The following is a 24,413-nucleotide window of genomic DNA, read 5'->3' on the forward strand; positions in this document are numbered from 1 at the left end:
GCTCGGAAGTCAGAAGGGCCGCCAGCAATCAAAGTTTTATCAGTAAGCTACACACTTGGTATGCTGTTACCGGACCTACTGTAGGAACAGTGGGTTCTGGACAAAGCAGTAGGCAGTGGGTTTTGGATAAAGGAGTAGGGGAAAAGAGAAGAGAGAGAGAAAGATATTAGTTACAGAGGAAAAGAGAAGGAAGGGAGGGAAAAAATAAAGAAAAAGAGATCTCTGTTTCTGGCCTCAATCCAGCTGATTCTGGTTCCAGGGTGTCGATCCCACCCGGTCCAAGGTCCAGGTGGGCTCAGGCCCCCACGGGCAAGGCCTGTCCTCGCCCTGAGGGCCCCCTCCACTCCCCACACCCCCGGCGCAAGGAAATAATATTTAAAGGAGCCAGGAGGACACCGAAGTCAGGGCTGGGAGGGCCCTGTGATGTTATCTGTCCTCGTCCTTCAGTGGGAACACAGGGTTTGCTCAACGAGTGCTTTCCCCAGCACCCAGGCTCAGCTCAAATGTGTGTCCTACCCCCTGAGGTTCTTCCCAATGGTAGCCAGGGTAGGTATTTTTACAGGGAAGTAAAAATGGAGCGCCCCCTATTTGAGTCATCTCCCAAGAAGTGGTGTTTTGTGTTAGGGGGGTGTTCTCCCTCACAAATGTTGCCCTGGGCAGTGGGAGCTCAGCTCTCCTGTTTGGGGGAGCTGAGAACGGGCTTGGGTGAAGACCTCCCCTTTTAGTCCCAGCTGTGCTCCACAGGGACAAAAACTGGGACAAAGGCTGCTCCAGAGGGCTGAAAATGGGACAAAGGCTGGGGTTTGTACCTTGCTTTCTCTCTTTCCCCAGACAGACACAGGCTCGTGATGGAGGGTGAGTCACAGAGCACGTCACCAGCAAACAAACTCTAGTAACCTCCTGTGTGCTGCTTCACACTGCAAGTGGGAACATTTTCCCAAAGCCAGGAGAATTTATCCACTAATCTCTTACTGGCAAGTACAGGTCTCTCCTCCTCCTCACCGACATCAGGGTTGTGCTATGCACAATATGGCCCCAGGTGCACCTTGAAAGGTCACCCCAAAACAAGGTACAAAGTTACAATGGGGTAATAAAACATTTCTGTCACTTTTGACAAATGTGTCCGACCTGCTACTAGAACTTATTTTGACTAACACACACCTCAGACACACATTTAAATTGTAGCTGCTGAAACTTTCAGAAGTTGTTTTAAATATCTGTGGGGACTCTTGAGCAGACCCACTGGGTGAAAAAGTCCTAAACTGATTTATTTTGCAATATGTGTTCACACTATTACACCATCACTCATCTTTCATGCTGCTTAATAAGAAAACTTGTAAAAATGAAAAGAAAAAACGAAAAGCCTTATCATTGCTGAAATGCAATGGGTGAGAGCAGAAGGAATTTTCACATAAACTCATCCCTGTTCTTAGGTTGACTTCAACACAGTGCTGCTTAGAGATATTTTCAGGTCAGGCTGTATGTGATCTGTGCTGCCCTCATGCCAAAAATGCTGTGCCAGCTATTTACAGTGAAGTTGTGGGACCAGCATTGGCTGGGCAAGCAAGTGTAAACAAAATAAAAATCAAAACCCAACAAAATACTCAATGCACAATGTACAAAAATATCCTAAAGTTCAACAACTTCTTGTTGAAACTCTTTCATCCAATTAGTAAAAGCCTGACTCTGGGTGGTAGAAAAATGAGATTTCTTTAATAGAAAGAAAAGTGCAGCTAATCTTCAGAACAAATTTGCTTTGCTTATTTTGCCCTAAAGAGGCTGTACAGAGGTGTCACCAGATTTTATTGGCAGCTCTCAGCAAACCTCCCAAGCCAGAGCAGCACAGTGTGACAGGCACTGATCTCCCTCCCTGGTCTCTGGGTTTTTCCATGGCAGAGCTTTTTCACAGCCCTTCCTGCCTTTCTCTTTAGAGGCTGTTTACCTGCAGCTCACAGAAAAATAAAGTGGCTGCTCTCCTTACCTTCCTTCCCACTATTTACAAGCAACTGGGAGAAGGCACTGCCTCCTCTGCTTCCTGTCACTCACGCCCATCATCTGCTATTGTCTTTCCCACTCTAAATTGCTGCACTGTTTCATCAGCAGCATCATTTACCTCCGCTTGTCACCACAGTGCTTGTAATCCTGATTTTCTGGAGTGTTGTACGTTAACCCTCGGGTCTCATTGCTCAATGATTGCCCAACCACAGCTGTTCCTGAGCACTCCTGCCTGAATCACCGCATGGTCGTTCCCACTGTTGACGGGAACCTTGGTTCAGATACCCCAATTTCTTGCCTCAGCTCCACTGGCTTTCACCTTCCTAGGCCCAGGCAGCAACTTGACTTTAGCAGCACTGCTTGTTTCCCTTCTTTTTCTTTCATTCTTTCTTTCTTTCTTTGGACAACGCTCTCAGACACAAGGTGTGATTTTTGGGATCTCCTGTGCAGGGCCAGGAGTTTGACTTGATGTTTGAGGGTCTCTTGTAACTCAGGACATTCTCTTTCCTTCTCTTTTTTCTGTCCTGGGTCCTCCTGTCATTTTTGGCACTACTGTAAAATAGATGTGATTAATACTGCCTACTTTTAATTCTGAGTCACTCTGTTTTCTATTTTAAGAATTTTGCTATCAGTCAGCCTAGGGAGTGAGCAGCTGTGGCTCTTTCTGATGCTCACATTTATTGACCAGGATGATTAATTCCTTTAAAACTCCTATCTTAGCTTTAAAGTCAGTCACTTGAGATCCTCAATGGCTTTTACATATCTCAGCAGATCCTACAATTGACTGTTTAAAAGTGTGGTTTAGAATTTCCCAGTGTGCAGAGGCAATGAGAACATCCTGATAGATAAATGAAGGAGCTCCCTCAAGTGGTGAAAAACATTGTTACCTGTTCCACTTAAATGTTTTCCTTTTAAAAACTTTAAGGGAAGGACAGCAATGTCAGATTTAGAATGCAAAGCCAGTTATAAATGTACCATTGAATGAGCTTCCATTTTTACATAACCAGAAATAATGGTGTGCATGTAAGACTGAAGCCAGATCTCAGGCAAGTGCTACAGTTAAAAAGGAAATAGTTTAACAACCTGTGGAGGACTTCAGCCTGATCTGATAATGCATGACTGAATTTTGGCAGGAAAGCCAAAAACTAGCTCCAGCAGATATCACATTTTTGAGGATGCCTGAAGTGTTTATAAATCATAAAGTTTGTTTTTTAAAAACTCCAGCTCAAGCTTTCACAGTTTCTGCTATCATCATGTCAAGATTTTGTGCATAAATACCCTTGCTCCTTTTTACTCTGTGTGAGGCATAGAGTTTTCAAAATATTTGGTGCGAGGGATTCAGATCAGCAAACTTTGGAGAAAAGGCAGAAGCAGCAGCAGTTTCCACTCACTTTGCAAGCCACAAAGCCGCTGGTTTTGCTGGCAGATGAGTTAGAAAGAAATGCCCTCATCCCTCTCGGCAGAGGGCAGTGGTAACCTTACTCAGAATCACATTGCTTTTTGCTACTGAACTGAAATCATCCTTGGGAAAAAAAAAAAAAAAAAAAATCCTACTGCAAACCAGCGAGGTCCTGGCTTAATCTCCCAGCTCAAAATTCAAGTGATGAACTTAACATGCCATGACCAAGCAGGAAGAGGTGCAACAGCCAATTTAATTGCTGTGATTCCATTGCTGAAAGGGAATCCTGCATTTGTTTTTTTTTTTTTACAAGTAATTAATTTTGCCTTTCCTTACCATTTTAGGTAATAGAATGAATCTTGCCAGCTGGGATGGTGTAATAGCTGAGGTTATATTTGTTTAAGTTGAGGAGGTTATTTCTTCAGTATGTTTAAAAAGGAGGTGATCCTTCTAGTCTGGCTAAACGTCAAACTATGAGAGGTATTGAACCTGTATAAATACTGTCTCACCCCACTAAGCTGAACTGTGTTCTCTGAAACTGTTCTTTACCCTCTCTGACACACCAGCTTTCTTTCTCTTTCTCTTGGGCTCCGAAACAACTTCACCTGGGTCCCAACCACATTATATAATATCATTTTTCTCCTTGTGACACCAGCTCAAATGAACCTCAGATTTATTCTGCAGCATACTCTGCTGCTTATTAAAAATGCATGAAAATATTGAACAGCCTCAATGAGATGGTCTCTGAAGTTCTTTCAGCAGGAATACATGGACTTTAATGTCCAGTCAACCCTGGAAGGGTGACTTCAGAGAGATGCATTCCAGAGCAAACAGATCAAGTTACCAGTATTGACTCTCCTGCATATAATGACTTTCTAAATATTTTTGTGGAAACAGAGCACTGAACTTGGCCAGCATCTTCTTCCCACTCCTACAGCAGCAACTGTATGTGTTCCTTGTGGCTCCACAGATTGCCAGCTGTGTTACACAGTTGGGACCCTTCCTTCTGAAGGTCAGACATTTTATACCTAATTTAATGATGGCTTACTACTCTTGTGGTAATCTCTGCCTCTCAGTTTTTCATAAGCATGTGCATCCTTTCTCTTTTTCGTAAATAAATACAAACCAGTTTGCTGTTGTTCTCCCCACAGCTGCTGAGGTGGAGAAAACAGTGTATGCCAATATTTTGTATCAATTCCTTGTCACCCGTTTACTTGCTACAGTACAAATGTGCTGACTGCTGATGGACATAGAAGAGAATCAGTGCTTATGGAATGACAGATCCAGGATGATTCCCAAGACAGCTGTTTGCAAGTAATCATGCAGTTCTACCTGTTCTGTACTTTGCAAAGTGCAGGTTCTGGGGACAAATAACTTGTTGTTTGCAGTAATCAAGTGGGAAAGATGTGAGACAAAAACCACTGAGGTGCTATAGTGAGACTGGATCAGCCTTTTTGGGTATGAGATCCTTGGGGTCATCAAGGAGGGACCTTGCAGAGAAATGTCAAGTAGGGAATGTCACATGGGGAACACCATGGAGAAGTCCGAGAGCATTGAAATGGCACCTAGAATCATAATGCCAAAAGTGATTGATGAAAAAAGTATAAGGACAGGGGGAAAAATAATCCCCATCAACACCTGGATATGTTTCTTAGCAGAGAACAATTATCTCCATTAAGCCACAAAATATTGACTTTGCTGTAAACTAGGAAAGAGGTTTTTTACTCTCAGTGTCAGACATTTCCTCTTTTCCACCTTGTTTTGATATCTGCAAAAATAGATGACATGTACCAAAAGTTGTCCCAAGCAGGACACATTTCTAAATCTGCCCAGCCAGCTCTTTGGCTGTCTCCATGGCAATGAGGCAGCACATCCTGCTGCTCTCCCTTCTGTGAGTGCCTTTCCCAAGTTTGACACGGACTGACAACACTGTGCCTTTGTAGCTCCCCTGCCAAAAAGCTCCCTTTTCTCTGCTCAAGGCCAGTCCAATCTGTTCCTTCCTGCTTCTCCCTGATTTTAGAAACACCTGGCTAGATGGGGAGTCCATACATTGCTTTTCTGCTGCAATGATTCAAGCCAAGGAGGGACTGCTGCTGGGTGTACAAGTGGAGGGACTGAAAAGGGCAGTGCTTTCCTGCTTAGGAAGAAGTGTTGGGTGATGGTAAGGGAGAACACTGCAGGGGCCAGGAGCATAAACAAAGCAGAAGGAAGGAAAATCCAGAATAGTCTCCCAAAAGAATCTCACTGAAACTTGGCACCACAGGCCATAGCAACAAATAGAGCAGTAAAGAATGTACAGACTTGGTACAAGGCAGTGCTTATTGAAGGAGATGACAAGCATGAAGGAACATTTCCAAACCTCTGATTTCAGATAGATCTGTGTCACAGCTGAGTCTCTGGCAACTCTCAACAGTATTTCACTGAAAATGGATAAAATAAGAGTTACAAAGCTGAAAGAGGCATTTTTGCTATCAGCTGAGGACTGGCAGAAATGGGAGGTTCTAACGGAACTACACCAGGAGGTGAAGCAATCTGCAGGGTTTGCTGCAGTTGATCTGCCTTGGGCTGAGTTGATGTGGTTACAAAAACATCTTTGTGCTCAGCACTATTCCGTTGTTGGCCTAGTGCCTTGAGGCTTACAAGCTTTGGAAATATGGATGAGGAGATGAAAACTTGAGCTTGTTTAAAGGATTTAAATCTGAAGATGGCAGGCCCAGGAGAGGGATTCTGAGTTCAGGCATGTAGGTCATGCAAGAGAGGTCTTGTCTTCATCAGCAAGTTAATGTGAAATATAGTAAAAGTGTTCCTGTTAGTTCAACCCTTGCCCACACAAAAAAAAGTCCCTCATTGCAAAAAGTGGCTGGAGAAACATAAATTGACAAAGCAACCAGAGAACAAGGTAAACCTTGAGTGAATTCACTTCATCCTTTACCACTGCTGTTTCTCTGCAGTAGGGACCCACACTAAGGACCACCATCAAAACATCCAGCAGTACTCACTCCCCATGGTTTTTCCACTTGTGCTTTCCTTAGTGGCTGCTGACTCTGCTTTCTATTTGTGAGCTTATTCCCTCAGGTCCAAAAGGCTTCCAGTGTCCCCAGTACAAATCTCCCATCTTCAGCACAGGAATCTTGGGTTTATTATTCTGCAACTGTGTCTAGTAAGACCTCAGTTTCTTGTTGCCTGCTGATCAGACACCAAGTTATGGAAGAATCTCTGGCATGATGCTACTGTAGTCTATGATTTTCAGAGCAAGGATCCAGGCTGAAAGCTTTCTGGTGACATTCCAAGTAAGCTGTCATAAGACGAGAATCCAACACCCAAGACCTCAGTGCTTAGGGAAAATCAGAGGGTTTCATCTACTCAGAAGAAAAGATTAGAACTATAAATGCTAACTCAGTAACTCCCCAGGAATGAGCATGTGCCATGCTGAGACTGAATGCACCATTAGCAATTCCCTGGGGCCGGATGTCTATTTCAGACTGCACAGTATAACAGCTCCAGGGAACATACAACCAGAGGATGCTGATAGTTTCACAGTTTCTGCTTCCCTGTGAGGCAGAAAATAGAAGTGCTCTGAAGCTCTTTCCCAGGAACACAGAAGTAACATTTTCCAAAGCCATCGAAAGCAGAGGGAGATAGGTGTGTTCTCTGCAATCTGGGAGAAAAGGAAATAGAATAATCTACTGCTATGGCTGCTGAATGAGGCTCTTGGCTGCTTAGTAAGCTGTGTGGACTGATGCTATGGAACCTGTCCCTTGCAGAAAAGATTTTGGGGAGGTGTGTAATGTTGGCTCAGGTAGATGGACATCTCAGAAGCACATAGGGTCCACAGTGGATTCACACCACACCAGTACCTCCCCTCACAGCACAGACTAAAATGCTTCTAGTATATTCATGTCAGGACAACAATGGAGGCACAACCAACACCAAAGAAGGCTTCAAGCATCTGCAGCTCTTTATTGTTCTACAGTACAACCTTTTATACTCTTCATCTTACATGCATTACACCTGGGTGCCCTCTGTACCCTTTGGTGACTGGTCAGTACACCTGGGCACTCCAAGTCTCATTACTTTCAATGTTGGTCACCTGTCCAGCACAGCTGTAGCCCATTAGGGATGAGGCTCAGCCACAGCCCCACAAACTGTGTACCTACAACACATTCACACTTTATCACAAGTAACCCATGGGAAAAACTTCCAGGACAGATGACTCAAGGTAATTTGGTAATGTGACTGCATCCTCAGAAAGAGCAGACAAAAAGGGAAAGGCAGACAGCCAGGCGGTCTCTAGCACGCTGAGGTCAAATTCCCCTTTCTGTCACTCTCGGCTATGGGAAAGTTGAGGATCACAGAGAAGTACCAGCCTCTCTGGTTGTCTGCTGGCAGAGATGGGTGAGGCCCCAGGCAGACTGAAACACACTCCTGTGAGCACAGCCATGCAATCTCTGCCATCAGAAAGATGATGCCTGGGTTTTAGGGATGCTCCTAAATGTCTCAACTTCTCTGCATAGTTTGGATTGCACAGTAAATGCCTCGGCTTCATGAGATGTGCTGTTGGCTCTGGGGAGGCATTATTTCAGGTTGGCTGCTGCTGGGAGTATGCAGCATGACTTCAGGCCTCATTAGATGCACACTTGACAAGTTTTCTGCATTAACATAAAGGGACGAAAGGTTTTCTTAACAAAACAAGCCTTGTACAGTTGTCCTGTGTGTATGAGGAAGGGTGTGTCTGTCTCTCTGCCCCAGCTTTTTTCTCCCAGTAACTTTTGAACTTCTTGGCCAATTTTATGCAAATTGGATGGAGAAACGAATGTTCAAGAAATATTCCGTTCCAATGGCTTTTGTGAAAAATTCAGCCTAGGTAGAGGACAGAGTTTTAATTAATGACCCGAGTGGAGGAAATTTGGAATAAGAATTTAAGTTGGCAGCAATCACTAGTCCAGTCTCTTGCTGAAATCACAGCCAGCTTCAAAGTCAGATGAGGCTGCTGAAGACCTCATTTTGTAAACCTCCAAGGTGTCAGGAATCTACTCTGGACCTCAGCTTCACAAAACAAATATACTGAGAGCAACACCTTTGGCTCTGCCAGTCAGAGAACTCATTTCCCCCTCTTTTAAAGGAGGTATAGAAGTGGCAGCCCATGGTAAAGCCTGTGACAATCCCCACACTAGGCAGTCCATAAGGCTCTGCTTATGTTAAATATATTTAACCAGCAGCTACTTACTTTATTTTGGCATTCTCTGGTAGTTAATGATTTCAAGTACAAAGGTCAGACTCAGAGACACAAGGCTTTGTGTATCCCATTGTTTGATTTACCAGAAGCTACAAGGGAAGGAGTGCTGCTCTGTATGAGTGGGAACTACAAGCTACACATCCAGCCTGACAAGCTAATGAGAACAAGTCATTCATTAACAGGAGACTTGCTGCTAGGCAAACACACACAGCTGGTATGGGAGAAGAATTTGGATGTGAAATGAGACAGTGTAGTTGGTTTTTCTATAAGACATTTCCTATTTCAGCAAGTTTACAGTCTAAATAAAGACCACACAGAACACATTAAGAGCCTGATCAGAGGAAAATTTGGGCTTATGTCTTTTCTGAAAGGTTTGGTAATGAGCAGAGAGGCAGAATTTACCAGGAGAATGGAAATATTTGCATGTTTAAAAGAAGGAACAAGTTTTAGATTTAAGTGAGATTTGATTATAAACATAAATCCTGCTCTCTTGAGTACCAGTCTATTCTGTACACACACACACACACACACACATAAATGCATTCACAGAAACATCTTACAAAACTCTGGTGCTTTCTCCTGCTTCAGTGACTACTATTATGCTTTTTGGTTTTTTTTTGAGAGTTTCACACTAGTAAGCATTTTTTACAGGATTAACATTAAAGTTGGAAGCTGCAAAGTATAGCTATTTAATAACCGAGGAAGGAACACAGTGTCATTTGAAAGATAAAGTAAGCACTTACAATTCTTGCATAATCAAATAAAAAAGCCTGTCAAGGAAGAATCTTTCCAGACTTTGTGGAATGAAACAATAACAACATTTTAGATCAAACTCTGACTTTCAAAGTGATTTAACTGTTTAGGAGCATTGCATAGAGCATGACACCATCCATGGCCAGGGCACAAGTGGTCCAGAGCAAGGCTGGACCCTAGCATCCTAAACATGTAATACAGAGCAGCAATCCTGCAAGAAGCTGTATCCTCAGGCTTCTTTATGAGATCAAAGGTTATATTCAGAAGTGTGTACATCTGAAAACAATACTAGGAGTGCAGTCATTATTGGAATTCATTGTAACAAAGGCATCTTCTGAAGATGTGGTTTTCAGCATAACTTAGGAAAGGGAAGTGAAGGTGCTGTGGAAGATGGAGGGGAAGGAGATATTAGGGGAGAAAAAAGAAGCAAAGAACATGGAGAGGAAGCACTGCTGACTCCAGAGTCTAATGATCTTTTCCAGCCTAAATGCCTCTATGATTCTAATTCCATCTTATTTTAGCTTCACATCTTGTTTTTAATGTATCTTTATTTTGTTTTGGACTGTCACAGAGGTTATGCTAATCCAAACCCAGCACAGCAGTCATCAGAGGAATCTATGCTGGGACAAGGCTGCTCTCCAAGTCACTGCTGGAGGAACTGCAGTACAGCACTGTGCTCTGAAGCATTTGCTATCACTTAACGAAATGTCAGTTCTCTGGATACAAACCTCTCAGCAGAGGAAACAGAAAACACAGGAAGAAAAGCTTCCATCTGCAAATCGAGACAACACCCTCACCGTCCAATGAGCTACTAAGATTTTAAATTAGGAATCATAAAAATTAGGCTCCTAAACATAAATTAAGGCAACACTAGAACTCTGGTGGCAAAACATTCCTATTAACCCACCTGCAGCTGGATGCCTAAAAGCCTGAATCATCACCAACACAGTCGAGGGACCTCATATTCCCTCAGCAAATGTACTTTATCAGTGATCATTGTGCAAGCTTAGTACTAATTTGCAATTCCCAGCAGATGCAGAGACTTGTCATCATTTTTGTTTGGTAGAGGCAACATGTTCCACAGAAAAAGGCAAACAAACAACATTCTTAATGTTCTTATTAGCATACTCTTCTACAGCATTTGGTGCCTGGAACAGATGCTTGGGAAGGGTGGTGCAGCTGTAGTACTAAGAAAAATATATTGGACAGGAAAGAAATTCTTGAAGAAGTCCTACAATCTCCTTAATTCCATCTCTCCCCACCTCTAGCTCCACCCTGCTGGAGGCTGTGTGAGGTTATGTGTTATACCCTGATAGGTACAGCTCCTGCAAAACCTCAGCACGGGTAATGTGCTGCTGTTGACAGTTGACAGACACATGCACAAGCTACACAGTTCTGATCTGTGAGGGTGCTTAGTTACCCAGCATACCTAACCACAAAACACAGGGCCAAATAAAAGAAGAATGGGGATGCCTGAGATGCTGTAGTGAGCTGGCTGTCTGTACAGACTCATCTTTTCCACTACAACACCATGTGTGCAGTCCCTTTTCCCCCTATGCATGGAGCTCTTCCTTTTCTGGCTCTCCTGGCTGGTAGCAATGTTTAGACTTGTGGCAGTATCAGAAGAGTGGTTTGAATGAAAACAATGCTGAAGCAGCAGAAAAAACAGAACAATAGGCTCCTTCCACAGAGGAGGAGGATGATTTGGGTGATGGGATACACATTTGTGGGAGTGTGTATGTGTAGGTTTTTTTATCTAGGGTGGAAGAGAGTTATTGACAGAAGAAATTTCATCTGCCAAGGGCTGCATGTGAATGCTTCTGTACTGTTGGGCAAAATCTGTTACTTCCCCAGAAAGCTTCTATCTTCACAGACTCTCACTGAACAGGCATGAGAGTACCCCAAGCTATCCTGCATGCACTGTACATAAATGCTAGTTTAAATCATAGTAGTGATTCAAAATAACTTTTAAGACAACAGTGAAACTATTTTGCCAGGACAGATCTGGGCAGACATTTTAAGAGCTGTCAGTCAGAGATGAAAGGGTGAGTGTTTGAACAGGTTACACCAAGAAACAACATCCTCCTTCGATACGGTTCAGCACTTACAAGCTTTCAACATTTACGGCAGAGTAACTAACCTTGTGTCACAGAGCTTTTATCATATTCTTAATTCTTTCTTATTTGTTTTGAAGCGTTTCTCCAGAACCCCATGGTGGCTGAACCCCAGAAACCAGGTGGCTGCAGCTTGGAGTGGCAGATGGACACAGAGCAGCACTGCCCTGGGCCATGTGGTGGGCAGTACCCATGTGGTGCCTTGCAGACACCCAAGGGAAGCTGCAGCTGTCCTGAGCTCCACAACTTGTTCTGGAACTGAATGAAGGTACAAAAATTTGACATACTGTACACATGTATCCCTCAATCAGGCCTCTGCTCTTCTACACAGTTACCAAATACCTTAACTAATACATCTGCATCCTAAATACCAGTCAAATATTTCACACACATCTGTTTCTCTTTGGTGTACAGAGGGTTTATGATCTGGAAGAGCAAAGATTACTGCTAGAATTAATTTTTAAGCTATCACCAGCATCCTTCTAGCTAATTTTTTCCTAAATTACAAATAGAAACTGCCCAGTTAATTCAACAGTCAGGCTCAGGAGTCTCCAATTTGTCCACAGGCTCCTTCTGGCACAGAACTGATACTTCAGGCAGATGACAGTTAGGCTGTCATGCCCAGTATGACGTAAGACTGCTCAGCCAGCAATTTTTAGAGTATGATTTTTGTAGCATGCTGTGGATGAGGAGCAAATGCATTGTCAGTGCTTATAAGAAGCTTCAAGAAATGGATATACCATTAATATTTAAAGTCAGAAGTGTTTCCAGAAATACCACATTTCTTCTCAGCCACATGACTGTAACTTCAGTGCTGCCTTGGTCTTTTTTACCCCTTACTTGAACAGCTCATGAATGGCAGATTGACTGGAAACCCAAAATCGCCAGGACAGTAACTGATACCTCATTAATGCATGGTGCCAGACCTCTTCACAAGAAATTACCCTTGAAAAACAACCTGTTATTGATGCTTCATGAGGCTGATAATATCATAGCTAATACAAATAGATAGCATTGGTGCAGATTTTACCTCTTGGCTTTGCATGGTTAATAACCATGACACTCTGAGAAGTAAATACATATTAGCCTCCATTTTAACAACATGGAACGGTGTGGCTCAGTGTCATCAGTAACTCAGCAGCACAGAGTTGCTTTCAGTTTGGGGAGTTTCTTGCTTATATCCCCATTGCTCTTTAGCAGTGACCAGAAGAGCTGTTAGCAGCCAAGGCATCCCCTGTTTGTATGACACCATAAAAATGATGTTGCTGAGGGGATCAAGTGGGGCACAGTGTGATGATCTGGCTTGTTTAGCACACATCAAGCAATGGTTAGAGTTTGCTTTTTTTACAGGGTACAGCTTGCTCTTTAAAACCTATTATACAACAGCAAAAATCCCATGCTGCTGCCCTTTTCCACATGCAACAGGCCTTAGAAAGCCCCTGCCTAACCCCATCCACAGGAAAGATGGGTTTGTGTGTCAGACAAGTTTCCTGCAGCTAGAAATTAATGTAACCCATAGCAAGCTGTTCTATGTGCAGAAGGTGCTGGAAGAGAAAATGAGGGATATCATGAGATCTGAGGAATAAGAACAGTGCTTAAATTCAATTCTCCTTGGTGCACTTGCATATAACAGTCTCTTGACACTTGTGTCTTCTTTTAAAATACTAATAGCCTTCCTCTAGATAGTTCTTCATGATCAGCAAGTAAAAAGCATTAGGAAAGAAAAACAGTATTTCTGTTGATTTTTAAAGAGTGGCTCTATGCTACGTGGCAACTGCAAATGGCACGAGGGAGTTCTGTGTTTGTTGTCTCTACAGTCTCCAGAGAACATATATTTTGTTTACAAGGCAAACCATTTATAAATGCCAAATCCTGCAAATTCTAGCTGGAATGAGACCAGGAAATAGCTCTACTGAAGAGTTTACCACGGGCTGGTTCTGCCCGAGACTGCCCATTCTGCAGGAATACCCTTTGCTCATATGCACATAACAATGTCCGTACAAGGTCTGGGACTTGGCACCATGTACCCCATGCTGCACCCTGGATGTTCCCAGCACTATTTTAAGAACTGTTTTGTTATGTGTTATTAGGAGGTCTATTTGTAATTCCCCATCTCCCAAATGTTCTTAGTGCATTAATTTAGCGAGTTAAGGCATTTCTGGCTCCATGTGCTCTTCATTCCCATTTACTCCATCCATCCTGTGACAGAGTACACATCAGTCCAGTGGGATGAGCCACCCCTATTTTAGGCAGAATTATTATTGCAGCAGGGCTCAGTTTGAGTACATGCACCAGTATGAACTCCCTGGGAAGGTAGAACATGAGCTTAGAATTCCTGTCACTGAAAGCTGGCTTTCACAAAGCTCTGAGAGGAATGTCTCCTCACCTTCCCACCACAGGACAGAGGTTGGAAGCTGGTTGGCTCTGAGTGTTACCAAGCCAATTTGTCATTGTCACATCAGTTCTCAGTGGTAAAGGCATCTGAGGGGAGCAGCACTGTGGCTCATCCAGGATGAAGCAACATTATTAAGACATTGCTGAAATAGTTGCTAGCATGGAGAGAGAAATACTTCCAACTGCTCAGGTCCTCTAAACTGTGATGAGCACCATTATCTTTCAGGACAAAACCTCCTGCCTTCTGCTTTGATTGGAGTGCTTTATACTAGTATTACAGAAGGTGAAAGATGTTGGTTTACTAATTAGTTACAGAATTGAGTGTATGTTCAGCCACCCAGCAAGATGCTGCTGCCAACCACTCCTGGTGTTATTCACACAGCAGTGATTTCCTCCTCCTCTATGCACTTGGCCAGTACAACAGGTCCTGGCAGGAGCCCAAGGAATCAACCTGAAGCCTGGTAACCCACAGAGATCACAGAATCAATTAGGTGGGAAAAGAACCCTGAGCTCATCGAGTTCAACCTGTGACTTGACAGCACCATGTCAACCAGTGAGTGGTGAGTACCACATCCAGTCTTTCCATGAACACCTCCAGACAGTGACTCCACCACCTCCCTGAGCAGTCCATTCCAATGTCTAATCATCCTTTCTGTGAAGAAATTAATCCTAAAGTCCAACCTGAACTTCCTCTGGCACAGCTTTAAGACTGTGTCTTCTTGCCTTCTCCCTGGTTGCTGGGGAGAAGAGGCTGACCCTCACTAGGCTACAACAACCCCCTTGTGCACAGCTTAGGACAAGCCCAGCTCCCTTCTGCAGCTGGGCACACGGCCCTGGCTTTATCCTCATGCCTGCTCAGCTTTGTAGGCAAACCAGCCTGGCTGTAGCCTACAGGGTCAGCGTTGCTCAGGCCAGCCTTGAGGCCACAGCCATCGCTTGACAAAGCTCAAGTATTTGGACGACAGTCTCGGGTTTGGCTCTTGAGGCTGTCCTGTGCAGGGTGGAGAGATAGATTTGATGCGTCCCTTCCAGCTCAGGAGATTCTGTGATTCTCCTGGGCTGCTGCTCATGGTCAAGATGGGAGGCCTCTCCTGGGGTGCGATCTGGCAAGTCACCCACGTGGGCTCTTGTCCCTCAGCCCATGTCCATGTGCATTCCCTCGTGTGCCCGTCCCCACTGATTGCCTTGCCTGTGGCAGTGCCAAGAGGATGGTGCCAGGCTCTTCAGTGGTGCCCAGAGACAGAAGAAGAAGCAATGGCCATAAACGAAAGCACAAGAAATTCCACCTCAGCATGAGTAAGAACTCCTTTATGCTGAGGGTGGCAGAGCACTGGAACAGGCTGCCCAGGGAGGGCGTGGAGTCTCCCTCTCTGGAGATATTCAAAACCCGCGTTCCTGTCACCTGCTCCAGCTGACCCTGCCTTGGGCGGGAGATCCACAGAGGTCCCTTCCAACCCAAACAATCCTGGGATTCTGCGTGCTGCGGCAGGGCGGTCTAGGCTGGGGGGACAGCCCTCCCTCTATCCCAGCTTCCCTTCCTGCGTCCCTCCTTTCCTCCCTCGCTCCCTCCCCTCCCTGGGCGGACCGGAGGCGGCTGCGGGAGCCGCTCCGTCCCGCTCCGCCGGCGCTCTGTGGTTTAAGATGGCGGCGGGGGCTGCGGGGGCGAGCCCGTGAGCCGCAGCCCGGAGCTCCGCGGGAGCCGCCGGGACCGGCCGCGGGAGCAGCGGGACTCGCCTGCCGGGCCGGCAGCGGCGGCAGCGGCGGGATGTGAGCGCGGCCCGCCATGGGGCAGCAGGTGGGCCGCGTCGGGGAGCCGGGCGCGGGGCTCCAGCACCAGCCGCCGCCGCCGCAGCAGCCGCGGGGTCTGCGGGGGAGCAGCGCGGCCAGGCCGGCGGGCCGCCGGCGAGAGGCGGCCGGGCGCTCCGCAGAGGGAGGATTCAATGTCTTCACCCAGCACGGTGAGCGGCCGGGGCGAGGGGGAAAGGGACGCGATCGGCCTTCCTCCCCTCCCTCTTTTGTTGTGGTGGGTTTATTGGGGGAGGGGAGAGGCAGGCGGGGGGAGCGGGGCAGCCACGTCCCGGGGGATGCTTGCCCCGGCCGCCACGTCCCGGGGGATGCTCGCCTTCGGAGGAGCTTCTCGCCCCCGACCCGGAGTTACGGGGATCCGGACTGCCCGCCAGCCACAGCGGGAGCGAGGTGGCACCGCTGGGGAGCGGGACCCGCGGGGCTCGGTCGCTGTCACCGCGGCGATTCCGAGCTCTGGTTTTGTTTACAAAGGTAAAGGTAACATGTGCCTTGTCCGACTGTTTGCCGAGGCGTTTGTGACTTGCCGGTGTAGATCTGTGAGACTGTGTCGGTCCTGACATAGTAAACAATTTCGTTTTGACTGGGGTATTATAGCTGCCATCTGATTCTCAGTTGAAGTTTTTGCCTGTCCACTTCTGTTCTTATTGCTGTAAACTGAGACCGGAAATGTTTCATGTACACGTCTCTGTAACCTCTCTTAGAAGGACCCACACACCTTCAAATCTCCTTTGTAATCATGTTTTATATATATATATATACACACACACACACACACACACTTATTTGTGCATTATATTAAGATGCTGCCAAGTTTTGGGACGTAAGATCAACTGAAACCTGTCTGCCTTAACAGGCATGTTGAGAGTAGATGAGCGGATGCATCTCAAATCCTAAAGACCTGAATCAGCTCTGGAGAGCTTGGCTTTAAGTGGAGAAAGAGTTGTCATTGTTTATAAAGCAAGGCTGCCTCTGACAATACACGTTTTCTTTTGCTCAATAGAATGAGCTCAGGCAAAAAGAGTAAGGAAGTGCAACCAGCAGTCTAAAAGTAAATATCTTCTGTGACTGCTGACATATAAGTATCTATCAAAACAAGAGCACAGCATTAATCTGTTCTTAAAAATCTCAGTGTTATCACAGCTTTTGAGTTCAGGGAGCAGTATCAGCTTTAAAACCAAAACAGAACATGCTTGCTGAGCACCTGACCCACTGTTAAACTAAGAGTTGTTATTTTATTGCAACTTCATGTTTTTCTCTTTGTATTTTTTTATGTTAAAAGGCACTTTGGCTAAAGCATTCCTATCACAGACTGCACACTTGCAGTGTTGAGGACATCTCAGAAATTAGACACACTTCTTTTAGTGGGGTGTGTCTAAGTCTTTAGTAGCAGAGCAAGAATGCTGTAGAGACTGCTGTGTACATGCCTGCTAATGTCAAACTGTCTTCTCATGCTTTGGTACCAAGATGACTCTTTGGTTCCTGCTGTTACAAGGCAAGGACAGAAAGGATGTTTGTGAGAAGTGCATTACAGCATGTGGGGATGTGTAGTGACTTCCCAATAACACAGTTGACACTGACTCAAGCACTTGTTTTCGTTTTTGCTGCATGTTTTGGTAGTAATTTAGTTCAGCATTCTGAACAATTTCTTCTAGCGCCTCCTCGCACCCTACTAAATTTCAAAGATAGACAGTAGGGAGAATTATTTACATGTAGTAGGAGGGAAATGGAGAGGAAAAGCTTTCTGAAGCATGCATGCGCACCAAGAAGACAAATTATGTGCCCTGCCAGCTCTTCTGCTCTGTCTTCCAGAGATGAGAAACAAGAATGAGCCTGGAAGGCCAACACACTGAATAAAATGGTTCAGTGCCATGTAAAAAGAACATTGCTCTGGGATAAGAGCGATGGTATCTTTCAAAATAATTTCTTTACTATTTATATTGCTTAGGTTATCTGCTTCAGTGGTAAGGTAATGGATTTAGCTCTACTTAGGGTCTTTACTTAGGATTGTTTCTGTTATTTTCCTTGCAGACTGTAAAGGAAGGTGTGTTTTAAAAACAAGATACAGCTTTTTATTCTGTTAGATTATGTGGAAGGGGTGGGACTTCTTGGCAACCCACGTTTTGAGAGTTTCAGAGCAGGCTTCAAACTCCTCTTCCATCTTGGTGAGTGCCTCAGGTGTATGAAATTGTTCTCTGATTCCATTCACATTTTACTAGGAATGAGTTAACAAGTCAGTATTAATAATCTGTAGCAAATGCTAGTAAAGTTGGATACCTTTTTAAACACTTGTCTTGTGCAAAAACTAATATGCATATAGTATTCCTGAGTCTGGAGTTCACTTCCTTTGCCAGAGAAACTGTTTTCTGTGATCCTGACTCTCCTTGTCCAAGGGGATTTTTTATCATCAACTTGTATTCCTATTTTTCATTTAATGACCTTGCTCTCCTGTTTTACTTAGCCAGCAGCAAGCCAGGTTTTCTTTAAGTGAGTCATATGCTTCTGCTGCTGAGATGCTCTGGTTGCTTATGGTATTACTTGATCCAGGTGCCTCTTTTCTAGTAATTTCTTCCTGAACTCCACCTTCCATCCTGTTTCTGGGACATGTATTTCCACAGTGTATAGAAAGTGATGGCAAAAGCACAGGATTGTGGGTTAGCTCTCTTGGACCAGTGGCTAAACCAGCCAGTCACAGGATGGGGCTGGATTATCTCCCTTCCTTGGCTTTCCTTGATGCAGTCATGGATGTGAAGAAGACAACCTGTTTATAAATCCCTACCTCGTGTTGGCAGCTTTCCTACCACGTTGTGCCAGCAGCAAACCTTGCTGAGTACTCCTGCCAAAGTTCATTTTGAGGCGCTGCTTCTTCTGGATTGTTTATGAAAAGGGTGGAAATAAACAATGTTTTCAGTCTCAGACCCGTTTTGCTACAGGATTTTGAAGAGCAGTTTGAGTCAAATGGATGAAGTGTAAAACACTTTTTGCTAAGCTACCAGAAATCTGAGACATTTCACCCAGCTAACTTGAACTGTAGATGTCCTTGAAAAGCAAGAGATTGAGCAGAGCCAGTTTGTCCCATGATTATTTGCTGAGTTACAGCTTGTGTGGCAGAAAGCTCTACAGGAGAGGCACTACAGGCACTACCTACTTCAGGATGTACTTTTGGTACAAAGAATTTGAAGGTGTTTTCTGTTTTATGGAAAGAGCAAGGGATCTGTATTGTGGCACCCCACTATTCCATCATGAGAGCAGACACCTAGACTGCTGGGGCTTTCAGCTCACTGTAGTATTGAGTTCTGTGTGTGACATTGAGCAGAGAAGTCCTAAGCAAGCTGACACACTTGTGTGATTCCTTTTGTTACGGAGCAGAGATCTCCAGGATGCAAGAAGATAATAATGGAATTTGTGGTCTTCCGCAATTAGCCCTTCAAAACATCCCTTTGTGAGCATTCCTGGCATGTTATCAGTGGCTTCTAAAAGCAGGCTATGGATTGTAAGCATGTTGGTTGCTGTTGGTGTAGTAGAAAGGACAAGTGTGAAGACAAGGATTGTTCCCACGTGTGCTCCACTGGAATTCATGAGTACCACAGGGACAACTCGGGAGGGAAGAGCTGCAGTGAGCAGTAGGTACAACCAAATTCTTACAGATCAGTGTATCCAGAAAAGACAAGAAGCCCTTGGTGCCACTACAAGGTGAGCTTTCCCTTCCGGAGAAGGAACAGGAGGGAGAAGAGGGAAGTCAGTTATCTCCTTATCCTTTCAGAAGTTTGAGGAAAGAAGCACAAGCAACAACAAGCAAAAACTTCCAAGCTGCACAGACTCTACTCAGCTCGTTTGACCTCTGAACAGTGACACTTGTAATTTTCTTTCAGAAGAGCACTGATTACAGCCTACTGTACCAAGATACTCTTTGGAATGGTGTTAGCATGCTTTTCATCTCCAAAAAGACTTGCTGAGTGTTGTAGAGCACATACTGCAGGAAAATCAGATTATTTAAATCCTGGCTGGGAAGCCTTTGCAATACCTGTTTGCAATACTGCTACAGTTGCCTTGGTGATATATTTTGGGGTAGTGGAAGGCTCTGCCACACTTGAGCTTTTGATCCAGCAGGCGCAGGACATTTATTCCCTGTTTTGTTTTCTAGAGGAGGAGTTTAGCAACCTTTTATTATGTGCATCAAGGTCAGGCTAGATAAGCCTATACTTTTAAAAATAAAATTATCATTAAAGCTCCCCTAAGGCAGTCAGAGTGCTATGACACATGATAAAAACTTTCTAAAATAGGAAGAAGCATAAATAACACTGTCCCTTTGAAATTCTGAAACTGAAGGGCTGGATGCAGGAAAATGGAAAGAAGGAGAGAAAATAGGGTCAGTTTAACAACTGCACTTTGTGGGCTGCCTAAAATGTTCTTTATTTTTCATCCCAATGAAATGCAGCAAGCTCAGGCCAGAGCTACTTGCCCACAGACTTTCCTGTCAGTAAATGCCCTGTGCAGATGGAATATAATCACTGTATTCAGTGCCTGGCTTTTTGTACTGTAAATCAGAAATCTTGTGGGACCATAATATATAAATAACTCTTAACTAATTATTTGGGGCATAAAGGACAGTTCAGCTGAGTGTCTAGAGGAACATCCCTTGTAGAGCATGAATCTGTAGGCTTGTTCTCTATTGCGCCCTTCTCCATGATATCTAAATTATTCCTGCAGATCCATTGCATTAAATATTGATTTTTGTACCTTGTGTTAAGCTGTGGTTTTTGCATAGTGAGTTTTGCAAAAGAGAGGAGACTACTGACTCGATGGAAGGGACAGTATAATACTGACTACCGATCTAATTCTTTTTGCGTAGACAGGGAACACAGTCTGAAATGAAGTTACTTCAAAAGGTTTTACTCAGAGCCAACTTACAAATCAAATTTCAAAGCCCAGACATATCTCCAACTTCTCAGTTCTCTCCATGTAGCAGATGGTGTGGTACAAGTTGTTCTAGCAATATTTCACAAACTTGCTATTGCTTGCAAGTGCAATGTTTTGCAAAAGAAAATTTGTGGGATTTTTTTTTGGAATTAAGGACATGGCCAAGTGAACAAATTGGTGGGAAATGAACAGGGACACACAAGCAAATTGTAATAAGTGTCTTAAACCATCCTTATTTTATCTAGTGGGATCACCAGCTCACATAATTAGACTGAGGAGAGTTGGACTATCTCCTGGAGATGCTCTAGCAGGGTTGGCTTCAGGAATATTTTATGGCTGGTAGTTGTTACAGATTCTGGGACAGTAAGCCTGAAACCATGTTTTCTCTGGTGCTCAGGAGGAGTGACCTGCTCTGTGACCTGCTTCAGCATATATCATGTTTGTTTGTTCCTAAAGCAGGCCAGTCCTTGCTGAAGTTAAACTGTACTTTGTAGATCTTTGCTTTATAGCTAAAGCCAGACAATCGTTAGCATGATTTATTCTAGCTCATTTCTCTTAGTTGTCACAACTTAATGTTTCCAGGATACTTACTATCCATAAACTGCCTTCTAAGTACTGCTGACAGCTGACTAATTTACAGTCATAAGAAACTATCAAAATCCAACTAATACAAACCAAGAATCAGCACTTTGTACTTACTCCAGTAGGGATGCCTGGGGAAGTTGTTAAAAGTAATACAGCTGGGTTTTGTGTGGTGACTTGCAGAGCTTATTTTCACCTGGTTGTATTTCAGAAAGCCTGGGGTGGATGGATGATCACAGACCAAAGCCTCACGTGCATCCTGTTTCCAAGCTGATCTCCCAAATCCCCAAACCGTTAGCAGTGCTTCCAGCAGCCTGTAATTACAGGTGACACAAGGCTTGCAGTGTAAATGGCCCCAGGACTGGCTTTGCAGGTGAACATATGTAGAGTTTCCTTTTTAACAGCCTTCAGCACAGTATTTACTGGTAAAGAAATACTTCTCACAGTTGTTTGGGTCACTAGCAGCCTCTTTCCCTCCACAGCAGGAGAGAAAAGCTCGTGCTGAGGTGCAGCAGCATTGACTTGCTGGATCTGAGGTCACAGTTTTCTCACCATTACTGCCTCATCCTTCACATTTCTCTGGCTTTGTGGTTATGAAATACTTTATTTTAAAGGCTGATCTTGGCATTACCCATGGAGATTATTCTCTCTGGAATAAGTGACACTTACAAAACCATTGAGGCTTCCTGTTGGTAAGGCTGCAAACCACAACAACAAAGCTTAGTTATATTACCCATATCTGCTTAGGAAGTTGCCTGTGCTTTGTGGGCCCTGTATAGAGACATGTGCATCTCCTGCTATGATTGCTTGTCTGCAGCTGGGTGTAAATTAACTTTCTAATAGGTGGCTTTCAGTACCAGCTAATTCAGCAGAGGAATTAAAAAAAAAAAAAACCAGCCCTAAAATAACTTTGTTTTTTTTGAGGGGGAGGCAAAGACGTACAGAAATACTTCACTAAAAATTAAATTAGTTTTATTTCAATCTTCTGGTACTCTTTAGAGGTCTGTTAAAAATACTTCTTAAGTTCTTTTTCAAGAAATTCTTCTCCTCTTCTTCTATAGCCAAACATTAACCTTAGAATCTTAATCTTACTAAGGTACTTCAATTAAAAAGAACTACGTGTATTAATAAACATTGAGCTTCACTTACATTAATTTGAAAGTTTTCTGTGACAATAGTGATGCAAGAATTGGGACTACAATTATGTAAGAAAAGTAACTCTTGAATGAAGGAACACTCATTTTTGTATAGGACAGCATGCCTCTTCCTTTAATTTATAATGCTGCTAGGTTGGATCATAGTCTCTTTCCTGGTTTGTTTGGTGTTTTCTTAGTTTTATTATTTACTATTGAGGTGAAATGGAAGTAGCTTCTTCTTGTTATAACTGATATATGGCAAAGGCATAGGAACCATCTCCTGCTGCTTTTGGGCCAAATTAGGATTTGAATTATAGGACAAGAGGATGAGAACATTCTGAATTTCTGACCCTCCATGTCCATTTTTCCTTTGTTTCTCTAGTGATAATCCCAACAACAAAGCATCAAGTATGTCTTGGCTATTCCTATTTGTTGTCATCTAAGCTAAGATCAGCACCGTGGCTAATTTTGAAACAGGTTGCAGGCTTGCTTCTGGTTGAAAGGAATGGTGTGAATATTGGCTAAATTATATGAATATTAAACATTTTGGAGTGTGTAGCTTAGATCATGAAGTGCTCCTGTTTTTCAGATTGTGTTTTCAGATAGACTCTTTTTTTAAATTTTTTTTTTCAAAAAGTTAGCTGCAGAGATTGGTGTTCCTCAGTAAACACACCAAAACCTACAGGAATTGCAAAGTGAAGAGACTTTTCCCCATCACAAATGTTTGTACACTCCAACATGGCCTGGGGCAGGAGCTTGTTTAAATATTGTCATATCCAAGTAGATTGGTACTGCCTCCTATATTAACCCTAAATATCAGAGATCTAAAAGGTGTTTACACAGATCTGTTTTCTAGACAAAACCCGAAAATATTTGTACATTCTAATTTCATAGCCCCTGGATTGTGAAGATAACCCTTCAAACCCAATCTGGAGTGTAAATTAATATAATGAGGCCTTCCTTAGCCTGCCAGGTCAGCTCAGTTTCTCAAGATTATTTCCAAGCTTTTGCTGCTCAGGGTTGGTTTTGCTAACCAGCAGTGTCACAGAGTTAACAAGACTGTTCAGTTTTACTGCTGCTATTCAAAAACCCGTGGGAGGCTGCACGACTGATGAGAATATCAATTTTGGGTTGCTGCTTAGGAAAGCCAAGAGCAGAAGTAGAGCAAAGGTGCAGCTGTAATGTTGTTTCTGAAAATTGTTTAATAATAGAAGGAAACTGGAAAGATTGTTTAGATTAATCTTGAAGGGTTTTTCAAAAAAGAAATTTTAAAATGTTATTTCCCACCCAGCAATCTGTCAAAACTGGCCAATTAATGAAAGTGTAGTGGCTGTTTAGCAGTAAAAAAGGCTTTTTATGCCAGTATTTTAAAAATTGGTACAAATTGGGTCATCTAGGAAGAAGGAAATGCGCTCTAAGAAATGTGAATAACCTTGAAGATGTTTTGAATAGTGACCTAGCTTCTTCCTTCCATTAGGTCACTGGGTGCAGCAGAACTCAAGGTTATACAGACCTGAGCTGGTTTGCATAAACATGGACTTACTGCTAGTGTTTAATGCCATTTTTTCTTAAAAGACAAGTTTGAATTATAAGATTTTTTTTTTCTATGTTCACCATTCCCTTCAGTACAAGTGAAAAAGAAACAGCATCCATTGTCTAATAGCTGATTTGAGGTTCATTTTCTCTTGTAAATTTTTTTCATCTATAAACTGACAAAATTTTCAGTCTAATTAGTGGCATCTCTCAGGCTCAGTTCCTAGATACTCAAGTTAAAATAGCAAGTTTTAACAATTGAACTGTAAACTGCTGAGTGTCCTTTGTGTGCTCTTTGGAATATTGTTGTTTTTAATAAGCAGAGTGTTGGTAAAGTTGCTCTTACAGTGGCACCTTTATCAAGGCATAAAGGCTGGGGTGCAGGTGGGACCTTGAATAGGCATTCTGAAAGAGGTTTCTTTGATAATTTTGTGATGATATAATTCAGTTCTGGTTTGTTTTCAAACCTGCTTTTCACTGACTTGGATGGAATCGAGTGAGCCTGATGAGCTTTATCATTTATGGCAGTAAAATATAAATAAAAAAAT

The 24,413-nt window shown here is 43.6% G+C and overlaps 1 protein-coding gene across 1 annotated transcript in view; it reads left to right on the forward strand.

Moving 5' to 3' along the window:
- The first annotated feature begins 15,659 nt into the window (after window positions 1–15,659).
- The window catches only part of ABL2 (ABL proto-oncogene 2, non-receptor tyrosine kinase), a 44,438-nt gene continuing 35,684 nt past the window's right edge, over window positions 15,660–24,413 (forward strand). Inside the window, exon 1 of the mRNA XM_021546008.3 lies at window positions 15,660–15,849. Within this exon, the coding sequence (XP_021401683.1) occupies window positions 15,675–15,849 (175 nt within the window). The 5' untranslated portion in view covers window positions 15,660–15,674. The remainder of the gene's footprint in view (window positions 15,850–24,413) is intronic.

This window comes from Lonchura striata, chromosome 9 (genome assembly GCF_046129695.1).
Source record: "Lonchura striata isolate bLonStr1 chromosome 9, bLonStr1.mat, whole genome shotgun sequence".
Classification (NCBI taxonomy): domain Eukaryota; kingdom Metazoa; phylum Chordata; class Aves; order Passeriformes; family Estrildidae; genus Lonchura; species Lonchura striata.